We start from the raw sequence: 20,535 nt of genomic DNA on the forward strand, positions 1-20,535 counted from the left end.
CCAGGGACAGGTGTTAGGTCAGCCGCACCGCAGGGTCATGCCGCGCTGTCCTGGCTGGGGGTGGCTGCCCTGCAGGAGGGCCTCAGGCGGGGCCCACAGCCTGGCTTGTCCTCTTCACACAGGACAACCAGACCGACAGTGGGATGGTGCTGGCCTCGGAGGAGTTTGAGCAGATAGAGAGCAGGCATAGACGAGAAAGCAGCTTCAGGTAAGGGCTTCGTGAGCCTCCTGCACTGCAGGTGTTGACACTGTCTTCCCCTGGAGGAGGGAGGCTGGGGCCTGGGTATGCCCAGCCCTCTTTCCGGAACCTCTCGTGGCTCCCTATGACCTTTACACATGTTCAAGGTGAGCTGCCCTGAGACTCCCCTCCTCACCTGGCACCACAGGAGCCCCTCCCCGTCGCATGCTGACCACCTGCGTGCCGGTCCCGACACCTCCCTGTCACCTGACAGAGCTCAGATGCTGTGTCTTTCTGACACCACACAGAACCTACCATACCCAGGGCACACACACCCTCCTCCAGGTTGGGGAGGCCGCCCCAGCCCCAAAACCCCTGAACTTCATCCAGTGGCTGCAGAAGCCAGGTAGATACTGTAATCTGAACTGGCTGGTGTAGGGTCTGGCCCTACGGAGCTTAGCAGGTGTTCTCCCCATCTGTGGAGATGAGAGATTGTAAGAAACAAAGACACAAGACAAAGAGATAAAGAGAAAACAGCTGGGCCAGGGAACCACTACCACCAAGATGCGGAGACCGCTAGTGGCCCTGAACGGCTGGGCGCGCTGATATTTACTGCATGCAAGACAAGGGAGCAGGGTAAGGAGAGTGAGTCGTCCAAGTGATTGACAAGGTCAAGCAAGTCATGTAACCGTGGGACAGGGGGCCCTTCCCTGCTAGGTAGCCAAAGCAGAGAGGAAAGGCAGCATACATCAGCGTTTTCTTCTATGCACTTACAAGAAAGATCAAAGACTTTAAGACTTTCACTATTTCTTCTACCACTGTCTTCTAAGAACTTCAAAGAGGAACCAGGAGTACGGGAGGAGCATGAAAGTGGACAAGGAGCGTGACCATTGGAGCACTGCACGACAGGGAGGGGTTTAGGCCTCCGGATGACTGCGGGCAGGCCTGGATCATACCCAGCCTTCCACGAGAAGCTGGTGGAGCAGGGTGTTCCCTGACTCCTCCAAGGAAAAGAGACTCCCTTTCGCGGTCTGCTAAGGAACAGGTGCCTTCCCAGACACTGGCGTTACCGCTTGACCAAGGAGCCCTCAAGCGGCCCTTACGAGGGGCGTGACAGAGGGCCCACCTCTTGCCTTCTAGGTCACTTCTCACCATGTCTCTTCAGCATCTGACCCTATACCTGCCGGTTATTCCTTGGTAATATGAGTGATACATCAAAGAGTAATATCAAAAGCTAGTGATTAATAATGTTTATGCTAATGATCAATAATGTCCATGATCATCTATCTAATTTGTATTATGACTATTCTTATTCTAACTGTTTTCTGTATTATACCGAAACAGTTTGTGCCTTCAGTCTCTTGCCTCGGCACCTGGGTAATCCTTCGCCCACAGGCTGGGATGTATTTTGGCAACAGAAATACCCACATATGCCTGTCCAGATAGAAAGTGAACTCTATTTGCCCAGCATGATAGCCAGGGGAAAAACAGTTTTGGCCAACTTGAACATTGAAACTTTTTTTTTTTTTTTTTTGAGACGGAGTCTCACTGTGTCGCCCAGGCTGGAGTGCAGTGGCGCGATCTCGGCTCACTGCAAGCTCCGCCTCCCGGGTTCCAGCCATTCTCCCGCCTCAGCCTCCGAGCAACTGGGACTACAGGCGCCCGCCACCGCGCCCGGCTAGTTTTTTGCATTTTTAGTAGAGACGGGATTTCGCCGTGTTAGCCAGGAGGGTCTCGATCTCCTGACCTCGTGATCCGCCCGCCTCGGCCTCCCAAAGTGCTGGGATTACAGGCTTGAGCCACCGCGCCCGGCCTGAACATTGAAACTTTTAAGCGTATAGATTGAACAAAGACTTTAGTGTCTACTTAAAAGATTCACTTTATTTTTATTTATTTATTTATTTTGAGACAGGGTCTCACTCTGTGTCCCAGGCTGGAGTGCAGTGGTGTGATCTCAGCTCACCGCAACCTCCGCCTCCCAGGTTCAGGTGATTCTCCTGCTTCAGCCTCTTGAGTAGCTGGGATTATAGGAGTGCACCACCATGCCCAGCTGTTTATTTATTTATTTATTTATTTATTATTTATTTATTGAGACAGAGTCTCGCTCTGTCGCCCAGGCTGAAGTGCAGTGGCCGGATCTGAGCTCACTGCAGGCTCCGTCTACCGGGTTTATGCTATTCTCCTGCCTCAGCCTCCCAAGTAGCTGGGACCACAGGAGCCCACCACCTCGCCCGGCTAGTTTTTTGTATTTTTTAGTAGAGACGGGGTTTCAACATGTTAGCCAGGATGGTCTCGATCTCCTGACCTCGTGATCCGCCCGTCTTGGCCTCCCAAAGTGTTGGGATTACAGGCTTGAGCCACCGCACCCGGCCTATTTTTTTTATTTTTAGTAGAGACAGTTTCACCACATTGGCCAGGCTGATCTTGAACTCCTGGCCTCAACTGATCTGCCCGCCTCAGCCTCCCAGAGTGCTGGGATTACAGGTATGAGCCACTGCGCCCGGCTTATCAGGTGACTCCTGTTAGTACCTGGTTTTGGAAAATTAATGGTGGTCACGTTACGGAAATAGCTTTGGGCTAATTTTTCCTCACCAAACAGCATTTTGACGTGTAAAAAACAAGGTAATTAAGTAAAAAGTATGGCAGAGGATGATTACCACGTAAATTCAAACCTCTGCACACCTTCGAAAAACAGCACAGCTCCTTGAGATCAAAGGCGGCTGCTCAGTCCGCGCCTATGGCTCAGCTAGGAGAGAGACTCGGTACACAGACCGGGGGTGATGGAGGAGACGGGGCTGCGAGGAGACCTCCCTTGTCAAGTCCGAGGCACTGGGCAGCCATCCTGCTTCTGAAAGGGCAGCGAGCCAGAAGGAAGTGCAGCTCCTTGGATGCTTGGTGGTAGAGGAAGAAGAAAGTTCCAGAAGATAAGGGTCCTAAGGAAGCAAGATAGTATCCAGAAGTCAGAAGAAGACAGATAAGCACCCAGGATGGATTTGTGCATTTGAGAAACTGCACCACCCTATATCGGCAGCAGAGGGCACTGCTCTTTGTCCTCTGTTCATGATGAGCCATGAAGAGGTTCCACAGGTCACTGGCGGGTGCATTCGCTTGGCATAGAGAGTGCTCTCCACACAGGTGCAAGGAGAGAATGTGCCTTGTGGGGTGTGTGGGGAGCAGAAGGAGGAATCTGTCTGTCTGGTCCTTCACTGTCTCCTGTTAACCCCTGGTCGGCACTCGCCCCATGGGGGATTACCTGCTCCTCACTCCTGGGTTACATCATCCAGCCCCTTCAGTGCCCACTTAGGACGCCAGAGCCCATGCCCATACATGTGGCTTCTCACCTGCATCTGTGGGTGGAAGGAGATCAGGAAACTCTGGGCTTGTGGTCACTCAGCGTGACTTCATGGAGCCAGTGGAAGGCCCAGCTATTTTGGGTAAGAGACTGGCTGGCCCCTGGTGACAGGATGATACAGAACGTGGATGGAGCCTTCAGAAGGAAGAAGGCAGTCAAAGGAACTTGAGATGATGCCAAAGATATAGGTTTGATGTGGCACTTTTAAGTGAAGAAATGTAGGATGCCACCAAAATCCCTAGTCCCACCCACAGGAGAAGTGGCTCTTTCTGTGTAGAAAATCCTAACATGAATAATCCCGAACCCCCAAACAAGCACCATCCATACAAAGTTACAGGAACAAGACAGAACATTAGAGTTAAAACTTCCCAGTAGACAACTGTTTAAATGAAACAGGAAAATGAACAAAATACTCCAACGTGAATTAAACATATAACGAAACAAGCAGCGGCACCATGAATCTGATATTCAAAATTTCAGAATAGAAATGGATGGACAATGTGATGATACAAATGAGAGCAGTCTAAATTCAGGAAAGAAATGGAAATAAAAGATAGATTCGGCCAGGCAGTAACTCTCACCTGTAATCACAGCACCTTGGGAGACGAGGCCTGCAGTTCAAGACCAACCTGGGCAACAGAATGAGACCCTGTCTCTACAAATAATTTTAAAAATTAGCGGGTGTGGTGGCCCACGCCTGTGGTAGCAGCTACTCGGCAGGCTGAGGTGGGAGAGTTGCTTGAGCCCAGAAGGTTGAGGCTGCAGTGAGTCATGATTGTGCCACTGCAGTCTAGCCTGGGCAACACAGCAAGACCCCATTTCAGGGGAAAAAAAACTAAATCCTTTCTAAAATGAGGGCACGACAGGGACAATATGTATGACCAGACTGACAGTGGCAGACACGGGATGGATGTGAAAAGAAAACAAAACTGAAATAAAAGAGGCAAAAGGATCAGAAATAAAGTGACAGGAAATAGAAAAGATCCAATATATATAAAATTGGGAGTCCCAGAGGAAGAAAATGCAAACAGTAAAATAACTAGTATTTTAAACTTACAGTCAAGAGTTTTCAGTAGCACCATGCAAAGCACCAAACAAGTAATCAACATCTTCAAAAAATGCAAAGAAAGTAAGCACTGAGGATGGTGCAGGATGGGGCAGGCAGAGAGGAGGGCAGGGGCAGAAACCACCTCCTAGGCCAAGGCGAGAAGCTTGGATTTCCTTCGTGGAGTGACGGGAAGCCATTGGAGGGTGTGTCAGGAGGAGAATGACATAGTGTAACTTGAAGGACCTCTCCGAAGGGTGGAGCACCAGGAAGCCATGGTGGAAGCAGAGCAGTCCGCAGGAGGGTGTCAGAGCCGGCAAGGATGCAGCAGACTCCGCAGGAGGGGCCGAGAATGGAGAAGCCCACATGTGTCCTGGAGTTACAATGGGCAGGACTTCTGGCTGGATGGGATCTGGATGGACGGGATCTGGATGGACAGGATCTGGCTGGACGGGATCTGGATGGACGGGATCTGGATGGATGGGATCTGGATGGACGGGATCTGGATGGATGGGATCTGGCTGGACGGGATCTGGCTGGACGGGATCTGGATGGACAGGATCTGGATGGACGGGATCTGGCTGGATGGGATCTGGATGGACGGGATCTGGATGGACGGGATATGAGGGGAAGGAGGAAGCAAGGAGAACCCCAAGGTGCTTGGCTCCAGCAGCTGAGGGGACTTTGGTGCCGTTCACCGAGATGGGCAAGACAGAGTGAGAACTGGGCTGGGGATGAAGTTGGACATTCTTCACAGTCTGGTGTCCAGGCTCGGACAAAGCTCCAGTGAGTGCTGAATCGGATCAATCCGCTTTGCTGTTGGAGTCTAGTCTGTGTGTTTTGAAGTCTGAGCGTGTCCTATGCTCCGCTGTGTCCTTGGTGGTTCCTGTCAGACCCCGACAGGGGTCCGGTCCCTCCTCCTCGTTGTTCGTTTGTCTGTTTTTGAGGCCGAGTCTCACTTTGTTGCCCAGGCTAGAGTGCAGCAGCATGATCTCGGCTCCCTGAAACTTCCACCTCCTGGGCTCAAGCAATTATTTCACTTAGCTGAGGCCACAGGCGTGCACCACCACGCCTGGGTAATTTTTGTATTTTTTGTAGAGACGGGGTTTCCCCATGTTGCCCGGGCTGGTCTCTAACTCCTAGCCTGAAGCCATCCGCCTGCTTCAGCCTCCCAAAATACTGGGATTACCAGTGTGTGCCGCCTGCCACCCGGCCTTCTTCTCTTACTAACTCCACCTTCCATGTCTTGGCAGCTGTAAAGGACCTGACCAGAGTGTGGATGTGACCAGGGCGCACCCTGACTCCCAGGGGAGGCGGCGGCGGCCTGACCGGGGGGCCCGAGGAGGTCAGGTGTTTTACAACAGCGAGTATGGGGAGCTGTCCGAGCCAAGCGAGGAGGACCACTGCTCTCCGTCTGCCCGCGTGTCTTTCTTCACAGACAACAGCTACTAAGCAGCATCGGACGAGGCCCCCAGCACTCAGGGGTTCAGGCCCAGCAGGGCGGGCAGAGGGCTGGACACCCAGGTTGGGAGCTCATCTTGTTTAACTCTGGTGGCACAGGAGTGTCCCTCCCTCTCTGCAAGCTTCCCAGCTGGGAAGAGCAGAACTCCAGGCCCAAGACCCCTGGGATTCTGTCACCACAACTGGCCAGGGCCACGCTCCAGCTGCCCGGGCTCCTCCCCCTGAGATTCAGACGTCATTTAGTTCAGTGTCCACAGGTGCTGGCCCCGGGGCCAGCCCTTCCATGGGAATGTCTCTGATGACCTCCTTTCATCACACTGGGTGGCGGCCTGGTCCCTGTTTTCCCGTGAGGAATCTGGTCTGGGAGTCACAGTGATGGAGGTCAAGGCATACCGGAGCAGAGTCTCCCAAACACCGCGTCCTCCACAGGCACACAGCCGTTCTTCCCGCAGAGGCCGGCTGGCCTCACCCGCCCCTTCACAGTTGAAGGGAGGGGGGCTGTGTTTCCATCTCAAAGAAACAAGGGAGGCATTTGCAGGGTCCTCTTCTGGGCCTGACCAAGCAGCTACCTAGCTCCTGGGGTGGCCGCCGGTATGACAGACCGGTGACACAGGCAGCCTGCACACCTGAGCCTGGGTGTCGAGAGCGCCGCCGGGATGACAGACCGGTGACACAGGCAGCCTTCGCACCTGAGCCTGGGTGTCGAGAATCATTCTGCAGGTCTTTTTCAACAGCTTCGCAGACTGTGTAGCTGCTTTGAAGAATTTGCTTTCCAAATTCAACGTGGAAGGCGCCCAGGGACAGTTACACTGAGTCTAGATGACTCTGGCGCCCGCCCCAGGTCAGGGCCAGCAAAGCAGTCAGCGCCTCTGGAGAAGGCCCCCCGCTCTCCCACCTGGCCGAGACTCGAAGGAGCCTGGGTCTGGAGCTGCCGGTCTGGTTCTTCCCTTTAGATCCTGGATCTGCCACCTGCGGCCCCTCCCAAGCCGTGAACCAGCTCATGAGAGATGAGCACCATGGGATCCACTCAGGAAGGCTCGGGGCTGGCACAAAGGACCACCCAGCATTGCCCTGTGCCACCCAGCACTCAGTGGACATTCTGGGGCCCTGCCTTCGGCCTTTTCCTGGCCTGCGCCTGACATCAGCACCCTGGCTGGTCAGAACTCCACCCTCCCAGAGGAGCAGCCAGAGATCCTCTGAAGGCTGGAGCCATTCTGCTCAGGACCCCTATCCCAGCTCAGAGTGCCCAGACACCTCACCAGGAGAAAGACCCACGTCCCCCGTTAAAACCACAAAGACTCACCACCACCCTGACTCCCCAAACCCACCCCACAAGACGCTTGCAGGACAGGCTCCACACAGCGAGCAGGGGCTCGCTCGGCTGACCCTTCCGTCCCCTCCCCTCCCACCTCCCTTCCCTTCCCACCTCCCCTCCCCTCCCCACCTCCCCCAGTGGGTGTTACTCCAGGATACGTTGAACTCATGTATAAGGTCATCTTCATTGTCCCTGGGACCTCCCCTTCCTCTGCACCTCCTCCAACGTGGGACTGGCCTGTCGGGCTTCCCTAAGAGGAGCCCGAGGCTGTTCTCTGCAGAGGACCAGCCTGCCCATTGTGCACCTCTCCTCTCTTCTCACTGCCCACCCAGGCATGTACCCGGAAGAAAACCAACTATGCCTTTCTAGACCATGTTCTCAGAAAAGATTGAAAATATTTAACAAGAGATAATAATAAATCTGATGCCAGTCTGTGTGTGTGTTGGGGACGGGAGTGTTGCTTTTGCTGTTTTTGCTTCTGTAATCTAAATGGGAATACAGAAAAGTCCCCACATTGGGTTTGGCCTTTTTTTTTTTTTTTTGAGACGGAGTTTCGCTCTTTCGCTCAGGCTGGAGTTCAGTGGCACGATCTCAGCTCACTGCAACCTCATCTTCCGGTTTCAAGCAATTCCCTGCCTCAGCCTCCCGAGTAGCTGGGATTACAGGTACCTGCCACCATGCCCAGCTACTTTTTATATTTTTAGTAGAGGTGGGGTTTTACCATGTTGGCCAGGCTGGTCTCGAACTCCTGGCCTCGGCCTCTCAAAGTGCTGGGATTACAGACATGAGCCACCGCGCCCGGCCGCTTTTCTTGTTTTGGTTGTTTGATTTGTAGAAATGAGGTCTCGCTGTGTTGCCCAGGCTGGATTTGGACATTTTAACTTTCCATTATAATTGACTGAATTTAGCCACTGACCTTGACCTATGCATCAACCCAAGTGTCCACCAACAGGGAGTCCTCCCATGCCCAGGCCTGAGCTGCTCCCCAAGCCCAAAGTATGCCCCTGTGTGGTGGTCATTGAAACACCTCCCCACTTCCATCCTGTACCACTTTCCTAGTGGGGCTGCACTCACACTTCTGGGCTCCTCTGGTCCTTCCTGTGTTGGACCTTCAGGGCTGGGCTCAAGTGTCCCTCCAGGTTCCAGCCACCCTCTCACACCCAGAGCACCACTCACTCCAGGCTGTGTGGATGGAAACAGCCAGTGAGCAGGGAGGGAGGAGTCACACCAGGCTACAGTGTGTGCCCACCGTGAGGGCCCCTTGGTCCCTCCTGCCTCCCAAGAACCTTCTCACCTTCTCCTCTCAGGCTCCAGCCCTTCTCCGGGTGCCACCGCTCACCTATGCCTCCCTATCTCCACCCCAGCCCTTCACTCTTCATTTCTGCCAAGAGCCCTTTGTCACCTGCTTGGGGGAGGTTTGGGGCCCAGGACATGTCCGAATGTCCTTTGATGCTATTGCCCCATGGTGTGGGGCACTATGGGGCATTTGTGTCCAGCAGGCAGAGCTCCTGGGTGGCTGCTCAGAGCCACACATGGTCCTAGGACCTGGGGTTGGAACTTAAAGGCCACAGCCCCTGCTGTGGAGTGAGGAAGAGGGAGGAGGAAGACCAGTGGGACAGGGAGGGAGGGGAGTGGGAGGTGGGACAGGAGGCCACCGGGGCCCTAGGGCCCGAGAGCCCAGAGTTGGGTCTGTTTCTTATTTTAAGGCTGGAGGGGCATTCGGAGACGGGCTGACGTCTTTGATTGACATGTTTGCTCTGAGAAGGAGGAATCTCGAAGGAGTCTGGCCGGGCCTGCAGGGGGAAGCCCCAGGGGTGAAAGGATGGCTCTGGAAGGCCCTCTGAAAGAGGAGCTCCATTATTAGCTGCCTGAATCCAGTGCAGAATCCTACAGACACCCACATCTGATATTTGGGGAAAATCCTTTCCTCAGTGGTCTTCTCCAGCTGCCCCGGGACCTGCATCCTTAACGCCTCACCTGAGGCTCTGGGTGTCCTTGGCTGAGGAGGGGTTGAGCCAGAGTCCCAGGCAGGCTGGGAGGACATTATGGGGACGGAGAGCCTGACTCCAGCTCAGGGTCTTTGTGGCTTTCTCAGTTCTGGGAAGGTACCAGGTCCAGATGGGAGGAAGAGCCCAGAAGAGAAGGGGGAGCATACGAGCAGCAGCCGGGTCTGCAGGGGGTGCTGGGGTACTGGCGGGCTAGGAGACCAGAGGGCTCCCCCGGAGGACTCCCGCCCTAGATGCTCATTGTGCTTGGGCAGAAGGAATCCAAAAACTTCCAGCACCAAGACAGGCTCCCTCCCTCTCATTTTCCCACCCCATGACCACTCCCAGGCCACTCCACCCCAGCAGGCCCACATTGACTTGGGTTTTTGTTTGTTTTTGTTTTTGTTTTTTTTGAGACAAAGTTTCACTCTGTCACCCAGGCTGGAGTGCAGTGGTGCAATCATAGCTGTCTGCAGCCTTCACCTCCTGTGCTCAAGCGATCCTCTCGCCTTGGCCTCCTGAGTAGCTGGGACTACAGGGGCTCACTATACCTAGCTTCCGGTAGACTCTTGAAGCTGTGTGCTTAGTCCAGATAATCAGCCACAGTGTCCAAGGTGCTGGCCAGTCCCCGGGTCACTGGGGCCGTCTCCACCCCGATCTCTGCATGTGGATTCAGGGAGGGGACCATAGCGTCACTGAGAGGGGGCTGCCTTTGTGCCTTTGGCAACCACCAAATGAGGCCTGGGTCTCCTCTGCCACTGGGCAGAGAGCCGGGGGCAGGCTGGGCTCTGGGGGCTCCTCAGGGCTGGGAGCAGAGGACGGGATATCAGACGTGGCACCCTGCAGCTGGTGAGCCTGAGCCCAGCACCTCCCCTCAGAGTCTCGGTTTCTCATTCATGACTGCCACCTTGCAGAGCTGTGGTGATAAAAGGCCCCAGTGGTGCTGGGGGAGACCCCACCCAGGTAAAAGCCCCTCTTCCGACCAAGTGATGTGAACAGGGGCATATGACCCCCACTGACTCCCCCACCCACCCATGCAATAGTTAACACCACACGCTCCCACCCATTCCCATGTGCCCGATGGACTGAAGGTTTGTGTCCTGAAATGCACATGTTAAAATCCTACTCGCAGTGTGATGGTGTTAGGAGGCGGGGCCCTCGGGAGGTGAGCAGGTCATGAGGGTGGAGCCCCTGGGAATGGGATCAGTGTCCTTACAAGAGGAGGCCAGAGAGCTCCCTAGCCCCCTTTCCACCGCGTGAGAAGTCAGCTGTCAGGAAATCAGGAATCGGCCCTCACCACACCCCCGACCTGCCTGCGCCTTGATCTTGGCCTTCCCAGCTTCCAGGACTGTCAGGAAGAAATGTGAGCCCAGCCTCAAAGCAATGTGCGTAGGGGAAACGCGTCCCTCCTGAGAGCGAACTGGGAGGTGTCTGAGGTCAGCAAGCGCCCCCCACTCCCCCCACCCTTGTTCTGCTCTGGAGGAGTATCTGGCTGCAGCCACCACCGCGGGGAGAGGGGACAATGCCCCCTTCCCGGGCCGAGTGGAGGACACCACCTTCCCCTCAGGGCGCGTCCAAAGAGGGAAGCAGAAACTCTACGCTTTCCACCAGAGCCGCGGGCGGCCACGTGTGCTGTAAACCTGACCACGGTGGGCAGGGAGGCTAGAGGGTGTGGGGGCTGAACCGGGGCTTGAGGAGGATCCCAGAGCGGCCACGAAGAGAGAAGATTAAGGGATTTTGAATATGCCTGGGGCAGCATCCTTGGCAGCCTGGGCTGCTCCTCTGTGGGACACAGGGGTGGAGTCAGCCGGGCAGCTCCCAGGGTCCCTCCTGTCCCTGGCTGCTGAGGCACTGCCAGGAGCTCCATCACAGCTGGCTTTTGGGCAGCAGGGCCACACAGGACTGCCCAGCCCTGGAAGGAGGCAGCTCCCCTGAGAAGGACATGGCCTCCCCTAGGGACAACCAGGTACCTGGAAGTCATCAGCCGGTCTCCACGGAGCGGCAGCAGTAACAGAAGGGAATACTTGGGCAGGGCCTTGCTTTTGGGACGGCAGGGAGTGCATCTCTGCCACGGTGGGATCTTGGACTGGAGTCTGGGCTGGGACCTCCCCTGGGTCTGATCCCCCAACTCTCACCCCTGCCTGGCTGCTCCGAGCCCTGGAACATGGAGGCAGCACAGGATTCTGTGCCTTCCAGGTCAATGGGAGGGCCTTGCCACCCCCTGGGGATGCTAGGCGTGTGAAGAGTGTGGCCTGAGCACCATGCAGACCCATCTCAGACTGCCGGGGACTGCAGGCAGGTCACTGATGTTCTCTGAGCTGTGTTTCTTCTGAATCGTGAGGGTGACAATGCCCTTCTCACCCCAGTACCATTCCATTCAGGAAACCACTTCAGTCCCTGGACTCAGTGGGGCTCTGTGGACTGGAGTGCTTTCCTCAGTGGAATGGTATTGGGGTGGGGAGGGCAGGGAGCACTGCTGGGCTGGCTGACTCCCTGGCTCACCTGCTGGGTACACAGAGGTGTGGAGCCCTGCCCAGGGTCATCCCATGAATCCCTGCCAGCACCCCTTCCTCAGCCTCCTTCCTCACTGAACAGACTGGAGCAGGGAAGCCGGACGTAATGAGACCCCGTGCTTCCTTGGTGGCTGCGGCTGCTGTGGGCAGCTCGGTCCCTGGTGCAGTGGGGTCAAGCCTCACGGGAGGGCCCTGGGGATAGCACCAGCGCTTGTGGGCCTGGGCCCAAATTAGTATCGGAGGTTTGGCACTGCTGGCTGCCAGCCTCTCACTCCAAGGAGGACAACTGTCTAAAAAATGGGATCTGAGAGGCCGGGCGCAGTGGCTCACGCCTATAATCCCAGCACTTTAGAAGGTCAAGGCAGGCGGATCATGAGGTCAGGAGATCGAGACCATCCTGGCTAACATGATGAAACCCCGGCTCTGCTAAAAATACAAAAAATTAGCTGGGCATGATGACACACACCTGTAGTCCCAGCTACTTGGGAGGCTGAGGCAGGAGAATCGCTTGAACCCGGGGGGCAGAGGTCACAGTGAGCCGAGGTTGCACCATTGCACTCCAGCCTGGTGACAGAGCAAAGCTCTGTCGAAAAAAATAAAAATAGAAAAAAGGGAGCTGTGAGACAGCAGAGGAGAATGAGGTATGAGGTCCTGGTGACATCCTTTGAGCCTGGATCAAGCTTTGCCTGAAGGCGGCACCATTCCTGGAATTTCAGTCTTCGCTTAAGCCATGTGGGTCAGCTTTTCTGTCGCTTTCACCAAATGCCCTGAACCCACAAGGCAGGAACCTGCTCCCCCTCCCCACAGCAGGGGAGGGCCCCGGACAGGGAAGGGGAAAAGGAAGTGGTTGAGAGCCGGATCAATATTGACCCGGGGATGGTGCTGCAGACGGGCACTCAGGATGTGCCCACGACACTGCCCAGCACCCCAGGGCCCACGGGGCCGAGCTACGAGGAAGGAGGACGGGGGTTGCGCAGGGGGTGCTGGCAGGGATTCATGGGGCAACCGTGGGCAGGGCTCCACGCCTCTGTGTACCCAGCAGGTGAGCCAGGGTGCCTGGGAGGGCGCAGCAGCACTCCCTGCTCTGGCCTTACCTGCCGGGCATTGCCACACCCCAGCCTGCTCCCCACCAAACCACTTCCCACTGGCACAGGAGAAACCCGGAGTCCCCGCTGGAACAGGCGAGCTGCCTGTCCTTGTGGCCTGCTCAGGGCAGCGTGAGGGGGGTCTGCTGCCGGCCGCTGTGGTGACCCTGGCCAGGAAGACTTCCCCGGGGGGAATTGGGGGTTGTGCTGACCGGGGCTGGGGGCCGAGACCAGGCTATGGCCTGGAGCCCCCACAAGTCCCTTGAAAAAGAGTCCCAGGACCATCGGGAAACACAGGGTGCCAGCTGATGACACCAGGGCTGCCCATCGGTCCCCACCTTCAGGTAGGAAAGTTTGCTCAGAAGGAGTGAGGAAGGGGGTCTCGGGGCTGGGGTCCAGCGCCTGCAGACATAGAACGAAGAACAGTTTCTATTGGAACAGCACCACAGACTCTTCACAAAGCCCAAAATCATTACAGCATGGAGGGCTAACCTAACCAGGGCCCAGCCGCCAGGACACCACATGACAGCCAGACATCCCAGGAGAGCAGCGGTGGGCATGGAGGGGCCCCAGAAAACTACAGCAATGAGCAGTCACCAAGATGCCTGCTCTGGGGGGAAGCTGCACTCACCTGCCCAGGTGAGCACATCAGAGAGGCATGAGTGTCCGGAGTTCAACCCAGTTTGCTTAATAATTTATGTACTGACGGCATTAGGAAGAGAGGGCACCAGAGAAAGAGGGATATCAAAGAGAGGGGCATCACAGAGAGTGGGGGCCTCAGAGAGAGAGGGGGCATCAGAGAGGGGGACATCAGAGAGGGGGATGGAGGCATCAGAGTGGGCATCTGCTGCCCGGACAGCCCTCCACAGGTGTCTGCGGAAGCACCGCCACAGTGTGAGCCGGGCGGAGGCACCGTGAGCCTCTAGGCTCCCCCAGCAGGAGCACCCAGGGGCTGAGTACCCTGCTCCAAGGCCCTGAGGTCCTTCAGTGGGCCCCGAATTCAGTATCTGGCCCCTTTCCCAGAACCGCAAAGTGCTTCTTTACCTTCCAGCTCTTCCTGCATTTCGTGGGAGCGAGCAAGGTGTGCGTGTTTGTTTTGGCCCAAAAGATGCCCTGCAAACACCGCCCAGGACAGGCTGACCGTGTCATCTGCAGACAGTGCCAAGCACTTTCCCAGTGTCTCAGCAGAGCTGTGCCCGCAGGGGCTGCGAGCAGGAGTGGCAGGGAAGGCCAGGCTGATGTGAGGACGCTGTGCACCTGCCCCGTCCCACGCTGGGTGGACTCTGACACCCACCCTGGAAGCCTCACCTGGCCTGGCCTTCAAGGGGCAGGGCAGCAATTAGAGGGCATGGCAGCCCCCAGGTCCATCCACACCCCAACTCCTGGAACCTTAGAATGTTAAGCTCAGCAGGGACAGTCTCAGCAGCCTGATTGGGGGCATCATTGTGAGATGGGAGGACTGTCCTGGATTACCTAGGTGAGCCCTAAATGCAACACTATACACACTCATAAGATGGCGGCAGAGGTTTCACACTCACACCCACCCATACACACACACATTCACACACACTTGCACACAATTCAAACACACACACGTATATCCACACTTATCCTCCCTCCCACACTCTCACTCCCACATACACTCAGACTCACATCCACACACACTTGTACACACATTCACACACCCAAACACACCCACAAACACACCCACACTCACTCCCCTTCACACACACAATCTCATTCTCATTCACTGTCCATCTCTCACACACACTCACACACACACACACAAGAGGAGGAGGCCATGTGACCAGGGAGGCAGAGACTGGAGTGATGCCGTCACCAGCCAAGGGACCCTGGCAACCCCCATAAGCAGGGAGAGGCCAGGAGTGGATAAGCTCCTCCAGCCTCTGCAGAAGAGCGGCCCTGCGGACACCTCGCCTTTACCCCTGTGACACCACACTTTTGGGCTCCAGACCTGTGAGCGGCGTAAATGTGTTGTTTTCAGCCACCAGGTATGTGGTGACTTGTCACAGCAGCCTCAGGAAACGAATACAGGGGCAGCCGCTGACCCAGCTGTGCAGGTCTAGGCGCAGGCCAGACCCTCAGCCTGTCTGACCCCCAACTGCTGCAGAGGCTTCGCCAGGCGTGGTCCCCAGAGCCAGTGTGGGGTGAGGGGCTGGCCCAGCCTGGGGTGACCACAGCAGCTCAGGAGAGGAGAGCCCATCCTCTGGCCCTGTCAGCGGTGAAACGGGGACACACTTCTCTGGGGATCTGGGGAATGGATTTTTGGAATCCGAAACCTTGGGGCACTGTCAAACGAGGGCCTGTCACCACCCTGCTGGCTTGTGGGAAATGGGAACAGATCCACCCGAGGCACCATGAGCCGGAAGGGGAGCAAGGTTATTTTGAAGACAAAGAATCCCTGGAGGCAGGTGCAAGGGGCTGCTGGAATGGCCAGGACGCCAAGCGCTGCTGGGGACCCACGGATGACCGTCTCCCCTCCTCTTGGCCTCCACATCACCTGGTCTTTCCCACAGGCAGTGTTCTCCCGTCCCCAGGCAGCACGGGGAAAGGTGGCCCCAAAGTCAGCTCCCAAGATGCGTCCACTGTGATTGCTTGGGCCAAGGCGCCAGACCCTGCTCGGGAGAAGAACAAGCATCATGAGGATGTGGAGACACTGGGACCCTTGTGCGCTGTTGCTGGGAAGGCAGCGTGGTGCCACTGCTGTGGGAGAGATGGCAGATCCTCGCCAAATGACACATGCAAATACCACAGGCTCCAGCCATTCTACCTCTCAGGAGCCGCCCAGAAGAGTCAACAGCAGGGTCTCAAAGAGGCATTTGTACAGCCGTGTTCATGGCTGCATTACAGCAGCAGTTAAAACATGCTGGCCGGGCGCGGTGGCTCAAGCCTGTAATCCCAGCACTTTGGGAGGCCGAGACGGGCGGATCACGAGGTCAGGAGATCGAGACCATCCTGGCTAACATGGTGAAACCCCGTCTCTACTAAAATATACAAAAAATTAGCCGGGCGAGATGGCGGGCGCCTGTAGTCCCAGCTACTCCGGAGGCTGAGGCGAGAGAATGGCGTAAACCGGGAGGCGGAGCTTGCAGTGAGCTGAGATCCGGCCACTGCACTCCAGCCTGGGCGACAGAGCGAGACTCCGTCTCAAAAAAAAAAAAAAACAAAAAAAAAACAAAAAAACATGCAAGCGCCTATGCGTCCACCCACAGGTGAAGTGAATGGGTGAAGAAAATGTGGCACAGCCGTGCAGCAGAGTAGTATCCTACTCTAAAAAGGAAGGAAATTGAAGGTCGTGAATGAACCTTGAGGATATCACGCTAAGTGAAATAAGCCAGACACAAAAGACAAACACTGCCTGATTCCACTCACGAGGTGCCAGGCGGTGCCAAATTCAGAGACAGAAAGCAGAATGGTGGTGCCAGGGGCTGGGGGAGGGGAGTGAGGAGTTGTTTAATTGGCTCAGAGTTTCCGTTTTACAGGAGGAAAAGAGTTCTGGAAATGGACTGTGGTGATGTTTGCACAACATTGTGAATCTGCTTAATGCTAATGGGATGTACCCTTAAGATGGTGAAGATGGGCTGTGCAGGGTGGCTCACACCTGTAATCGCAGCACCTTGGGAGTCTGAGGCGGGAGGATTGATTCAGGCCAGGATTTTGAGACCAGCTTGGTCAACAAAGCGAGACCCCATCTCTACAAAAAACAAAAATAAATCAAGCCAGGCGTGGTGGCTCACACCTGTAATCCCAGCACTTTGGGAGGCTGAGGCAACAGTATTGCTTGAGGCTAGCAGTTCAAGACCAGTCTGGGCAACGTAGTGAGACTTTGTCTCTACAAAAAGTAAGCAAAATTAGCTGGATATAGTGGTGCGCACTTGGAGCCCTAGCTTCTTGGGAGGCGGAGGTGGGAGAAGCGCTTGAGCCTGGGAGGTGGAGGCTGCAGGGAACCAACATCACATCACTACACTCCAGCCTGGGCGACAGAGTGAGACTCTGTCTCAACAAACAAACAAAAAACAAAATCAAAATCCACTGAGTGTGGTGGCTGTCACCTCTAGTCTCAGCTACTTGGGAGTCTGAGGTGGGAGGATTGTGTGAGCTCAGGAGTTCGAGACCAGCCTGGGCAACATGGCAAGGCAGTGTCTTTACCACCACCAAAAAAGGAATTAATTTCAAAATGTTTTTTAAAAAGAAAATGTATTTTCCATTAAAATTACTTCCATGATGACCAACAAAACACAACACAACCAAACTCCAGATTTATAATGCAAAAATCTCCCAACAAAATAGTCAAGAAAAAGCGTAAGCGACACGCCTGGAATCCCAGCACTTTGGGAGGCTAAGGCAGGCGGATCACAAGGTCAGGAGATCAAGACCATCCTGGTTAACACGGTGAAACACCGTCTCTACTAAAAATACAAAAAATTAGCCGGGCGTGGTGGTGGCGTCTGTGGTCCCAGCTACTTGGGAGGCTGAGGCAGGAGAATGGCGTGAACTCGGGAGGTGGAGCTTGCAGTGAGCCGAGATCGCGCCACTGCACTCCAGCCTGGAGCGAGACTCCGTCTCAAAAGAAAAGAAAAGAAAAGAAAAGAAAAGAAAAGAAAAGAAAAGCGTAAATGAACAGAACAATGTGAATGCGTGCACCTGTTCCTGACAGTTAGCAAGCCACAACTGTCTGCAGGTGCGGAGCAGGCCGCAGTAGCTCCGAGTGGCTGAGGGATAAGACATGCTATCAGCCATGGCAAAGGCATTCCAGGACACTGCCTGAAGAGTCAGGTCTTCCCACCAGGAGCCAGTGTACCATGCATGCCAGCTATGCTTTACAAAATAAAAGAGAGGCTTTGCACCAACGAATGCTGAGATCAGCCATGAACCAAAAAGTGAGTCACTCAATGCTGGATGCCCCGGGTCAAAAAATAGAGGGGGAAAAAAGGGCTAAAAGCAAATTAATTTATGTATCATTTACAAAACTTTTCAAAAAGTGTTTTGCTCTCCATCTGTCACACTTCTGCAGTGACAGACGAGTGAGGACATTTAGAGAGACTCTGGAACAGACGAGGCCCATCCACTGGTGTCAAGGCTAGTTTCGAAGACAGAAAAATGCCCCAGTTCTTTCTGTTTTGCAACTACGGCTGCCTGTGGCCCGGCCAGGGAGGTGGCCAGGAGTGAGGCCTGATCGTCTCTGGCGCCTCCACCTCGGCTTCCCCAAGCCCAGAAGGCGTCTATGAGGACCCCTATTGCTTGACATTGCCACGGTCTGGGATCAGAGGCAGGGACCACCGACCTGCTGCCGTCTCCCAGCCGGGACCTGCGCCGCCCGCGCACCTGCTCTGGCGCGAGGGAACCTCCGCCTCACCAGGGCCCAGCCCTGCAGTGAGGCCCACGGGGTCAGACCGCAAAGTGAAGGTGCGGGCCGGGTGGGCCTCGGAGAGACAAAGGCCAGGCCTGCCTGCTCTCAGACGGCCCAGCTCTGGGTCCCAGCCCCTGCCAAGAGGAAGTACCCCAGGCAGGGAAGGGGTCACTGGCTTCCCAGGGCCCGCCGGCCGCAGCAGGAAGTTGGCCAGGGCTCGGCCATGAGCGGAGCAGGGAGGGCTTTCTCAGGTGCATGGGCGAGGCCGGCCTGGAGGGGCGAGGACCGGGTATATGAAGCCCTGTGGCCAGGCCCGGGCATCCGCAGGTCCCCAGCGCGCCCCGAGCCCCTGCGCCATGAAGCTCACCGCCGCCCCCCTGGGGCTCTGCGTGGCCCTGTTCTGCAGCTCCGGTGAGCGCCCCGGCCTCCTGGTCCCCACGGTGGGGCCTGAGGCCGCGGCGCCCGCTGTGCCCGCCCCTGCCTGCGACGATCCTGGATCCCAGGGTCCTTCCAGCCTCGCCCAGCGCCCAGGGGGCTCCGCTACCCCGCGGCCCGTCCCGCGGCCCCGCGCCTGCGCTTCCCGCGCCTGCAGCCCTAGGCCTCCCTCCTCTCAGGGCTATCTCCAGCCTCGAGCCAGGACAGGGGCCGCCCCTGGCCTGGGGACAGCCGTCTGTCCCCTCATCCTGCAAGGTGCAGCGCGAGGGTCCTCTCCTTTGGGGGCCCGCCCTAGAGCCGGCACAAAGTTCACCTGTCCTTCCGCCACCCTCAGGCCACTCTGGTGTCCCTGCAGCGTGTCCTCGCGGGGCCGCCTCCCCAGAGCCCCCTGTGTCCCGGGGGCTCGCTCCCGGCAGGCCTTGGCGCAGGAGGGAGAGGGCGGTCAGGGAGCCGGGCAGGGCGCGACGGTTCCTGGGCGCCTTCCGAGGGGGCGAGTCCTGGGCCCGCCTTCTGGGGACCTCTGCGCGCAGGCGGTGACCCCTCCCTGTTTGCTTGCAGCTGCTGCTTTCTTTGTGGGTTCGGCCAAGCATGTGGCCCAGCCTGTCACTGAGCTGGAGTCGGGAGCAGAGGCTGCGGCTGGGACCCTGGCCAACCCCCTCGGCACCGCGGCCAACCCCCTTGGCAGCCTCAACCCCCTCGGCACCCTCAACCTGCTGAAACTCCTGCTGACAAGCCTGGACATCCCCGTGAACCACCTCGTAGAGGGCTCCCAGAAGTGTGTGGCTGAGCTGGGTCCCGAGGCCCTGGGGGCCGTGAAGTCCCTGCTGGTAACGTGGGCACCCCGGGAACCCTCCCTGCACGGGCGTCCCTTCCCGGCCATCCTCAAAATTGCACCAGAGGTGTCCAGGCCCTATGTCAGGGCTGTTTCCTGTCCGGCCCCTCCAAGCCCTGTCCCTGGGATAAGCCTGGGTCTCCCGGTGGGAACTGGGTGGGGCACATCCGAGCTGCAGGGGCGGGGTGGGCTGAGGTGGCCCCGCGCGGGTGCGCGTCCCCCGGAGACGCCAGCGGACCCACCCCGCTCCCACTCCCGACAGAGCCGGCCGCTGCCGCGCCCTGGCCTGAGTTCTTGGGGGCCCTCAAGCTCCGCCTCTGCTTTCCAGGGGGTCCTGACAATGTTCGGCTGAGCCGAGACTGGAGTAGCTACACCTGAGGACAAGACGCTGCCCACCCGCGGGGCCTGAAAACCCCGCCACGGGGCGGACCGTCCCATCCCCTTCCCCGGTCCCTCTCAATAAACGTGGTTAAGAGCAGCTTGAGCCTGATATTTTCTCACCCAAATGCTGATGCCTGTGGGGGACGGAGAGTGCCAAGTTCCAGATTTGGTGAGGGAGAGAGGGAGAGAGGGAGAGAGGGAGGGTGCGAGAGTCTGCGGGTGGCACAGAGATGGGGCCAGCATCAGAGGTAAACTGGATTTGGAAGCAAAACTAGCAGGTCTTTCTTCCTGTCGTGCTCTGTAACTGTTTAAGAAGCATAAACATTATCTACTCCTTGAAGACTGGCGAGATTGCAAACGCACCAAAGTTATTTGCTGCTAAAATTGGAAAGTTTTTGTTTTTTCCCTCTGTAATTGTAGATTTCTTCCTCGGAAATGGGGAAGGAATGAGGGCTTCAGGAAATTCGCTGCTGGGCTTGTTTTCCCTGTGGTTTCTGCTGGTTTTGTTCACATAACCTAGCGGCTTTGATTCCTTCTGCTCTGCCAGAGAGACCACCTTTTGTCCCCTGATCCGAGTGTTGC

At 56.6% G+C, this 20,535-nt stretch overlaps 2 protein-coding genes across 8 annotated transcripts in view; both read left to right on the forward strand.

Moving 5' to 3' along the window:
• FLT4 (fms related receptor tyrosine kinase 4) overlaps positions 1-7,787 on the forward strand; it is a 46,159-nt gene extending 38,372 nt beyond the window's left edge. For 3 of the 7 annotated variants that reach the window (XM_033178869.1, XM_033178871.1, XM_033178872.1), the window contains 2 exons: positions 123-208; positions 387-989. In XM_033178869.1, coding sequence (XP_033034760.1) covers positions 123-208; positions 387-588 — 288 coding nt within the window. In that variant the 3' untranslated portion in view covers positions 589-989. The other 4 variants (XM_033178870.1, XM_033178873.1, XM_033178874.1 and 1 more) reach the window with 3 other exon arrangements.
• Positions 7,788-18,523: 10,736 nt separating this feature from the next.
• On the forward strand, positions 18,524-20,050 carry SCGB3A1 (secretoglobin family 3A member 1). The gene is made up of 3 exons (XM_033178582.1): positions 18,524-18,716; positions 19,299-19,567; positions 19,901-20,050. The coding sequence occupies exons 1-3, from the start codon at positions 18,599-18,601 to the stop codon at positions 19,922-19,924; spliced, it is 411 nt and encodes a 136-aa protein (XP_033034473.1). The 5' UTR covers positions 18,524-18,598; the 3' UTR covers positions 19,925-20,050.
• Positions 20,051-20,535: the final 485 nt, after the last annotated feature.

Source organism: Trachypithecus francoisi, unplaced genomic scaffold (assembly GCF_009764315.1).
Source record: "Trachypithecus francoisi isolate TF-2019V2 unplaced genomic scaffold, Tfra_2.0 Lachesis_group2, whole genome shotgun sequence".
In the NCBI taxonomy this organism is placed as follows: Eukaryota; Metazoa; Chordata; class Mammalia; order Primates; family Cercopithecidae; genus Trachypithecus; species Trachypithecus francoisi.

Excerpts from the sequence above, each read along its gene's own strand:
- SCGB3A1 (XM_033178582.1), top strand. The coding sequence starts at position 18,599 with ATGAAGCCCTGTGGCCAGGCCCGGGCATCCGCAGGTCCCCAGCGCGCC. Across the intron at positions 18,717-19,298 it reads GGCCCTGTTCTGCAGCTCCG|CTGCTGCTTTCTTTGTGGGT; the intron begins GTGAGCGCCCCG and ends GTTTGCTTGCAG. Across the intron at positions 19,568-19,900 it reads GGGCCGTGAAGTCCCTGCTG|GGGGTCCTGACAATGTTCGG; the intron begins GTAACGTGGGCA and ends TCTGCTTTCCAG.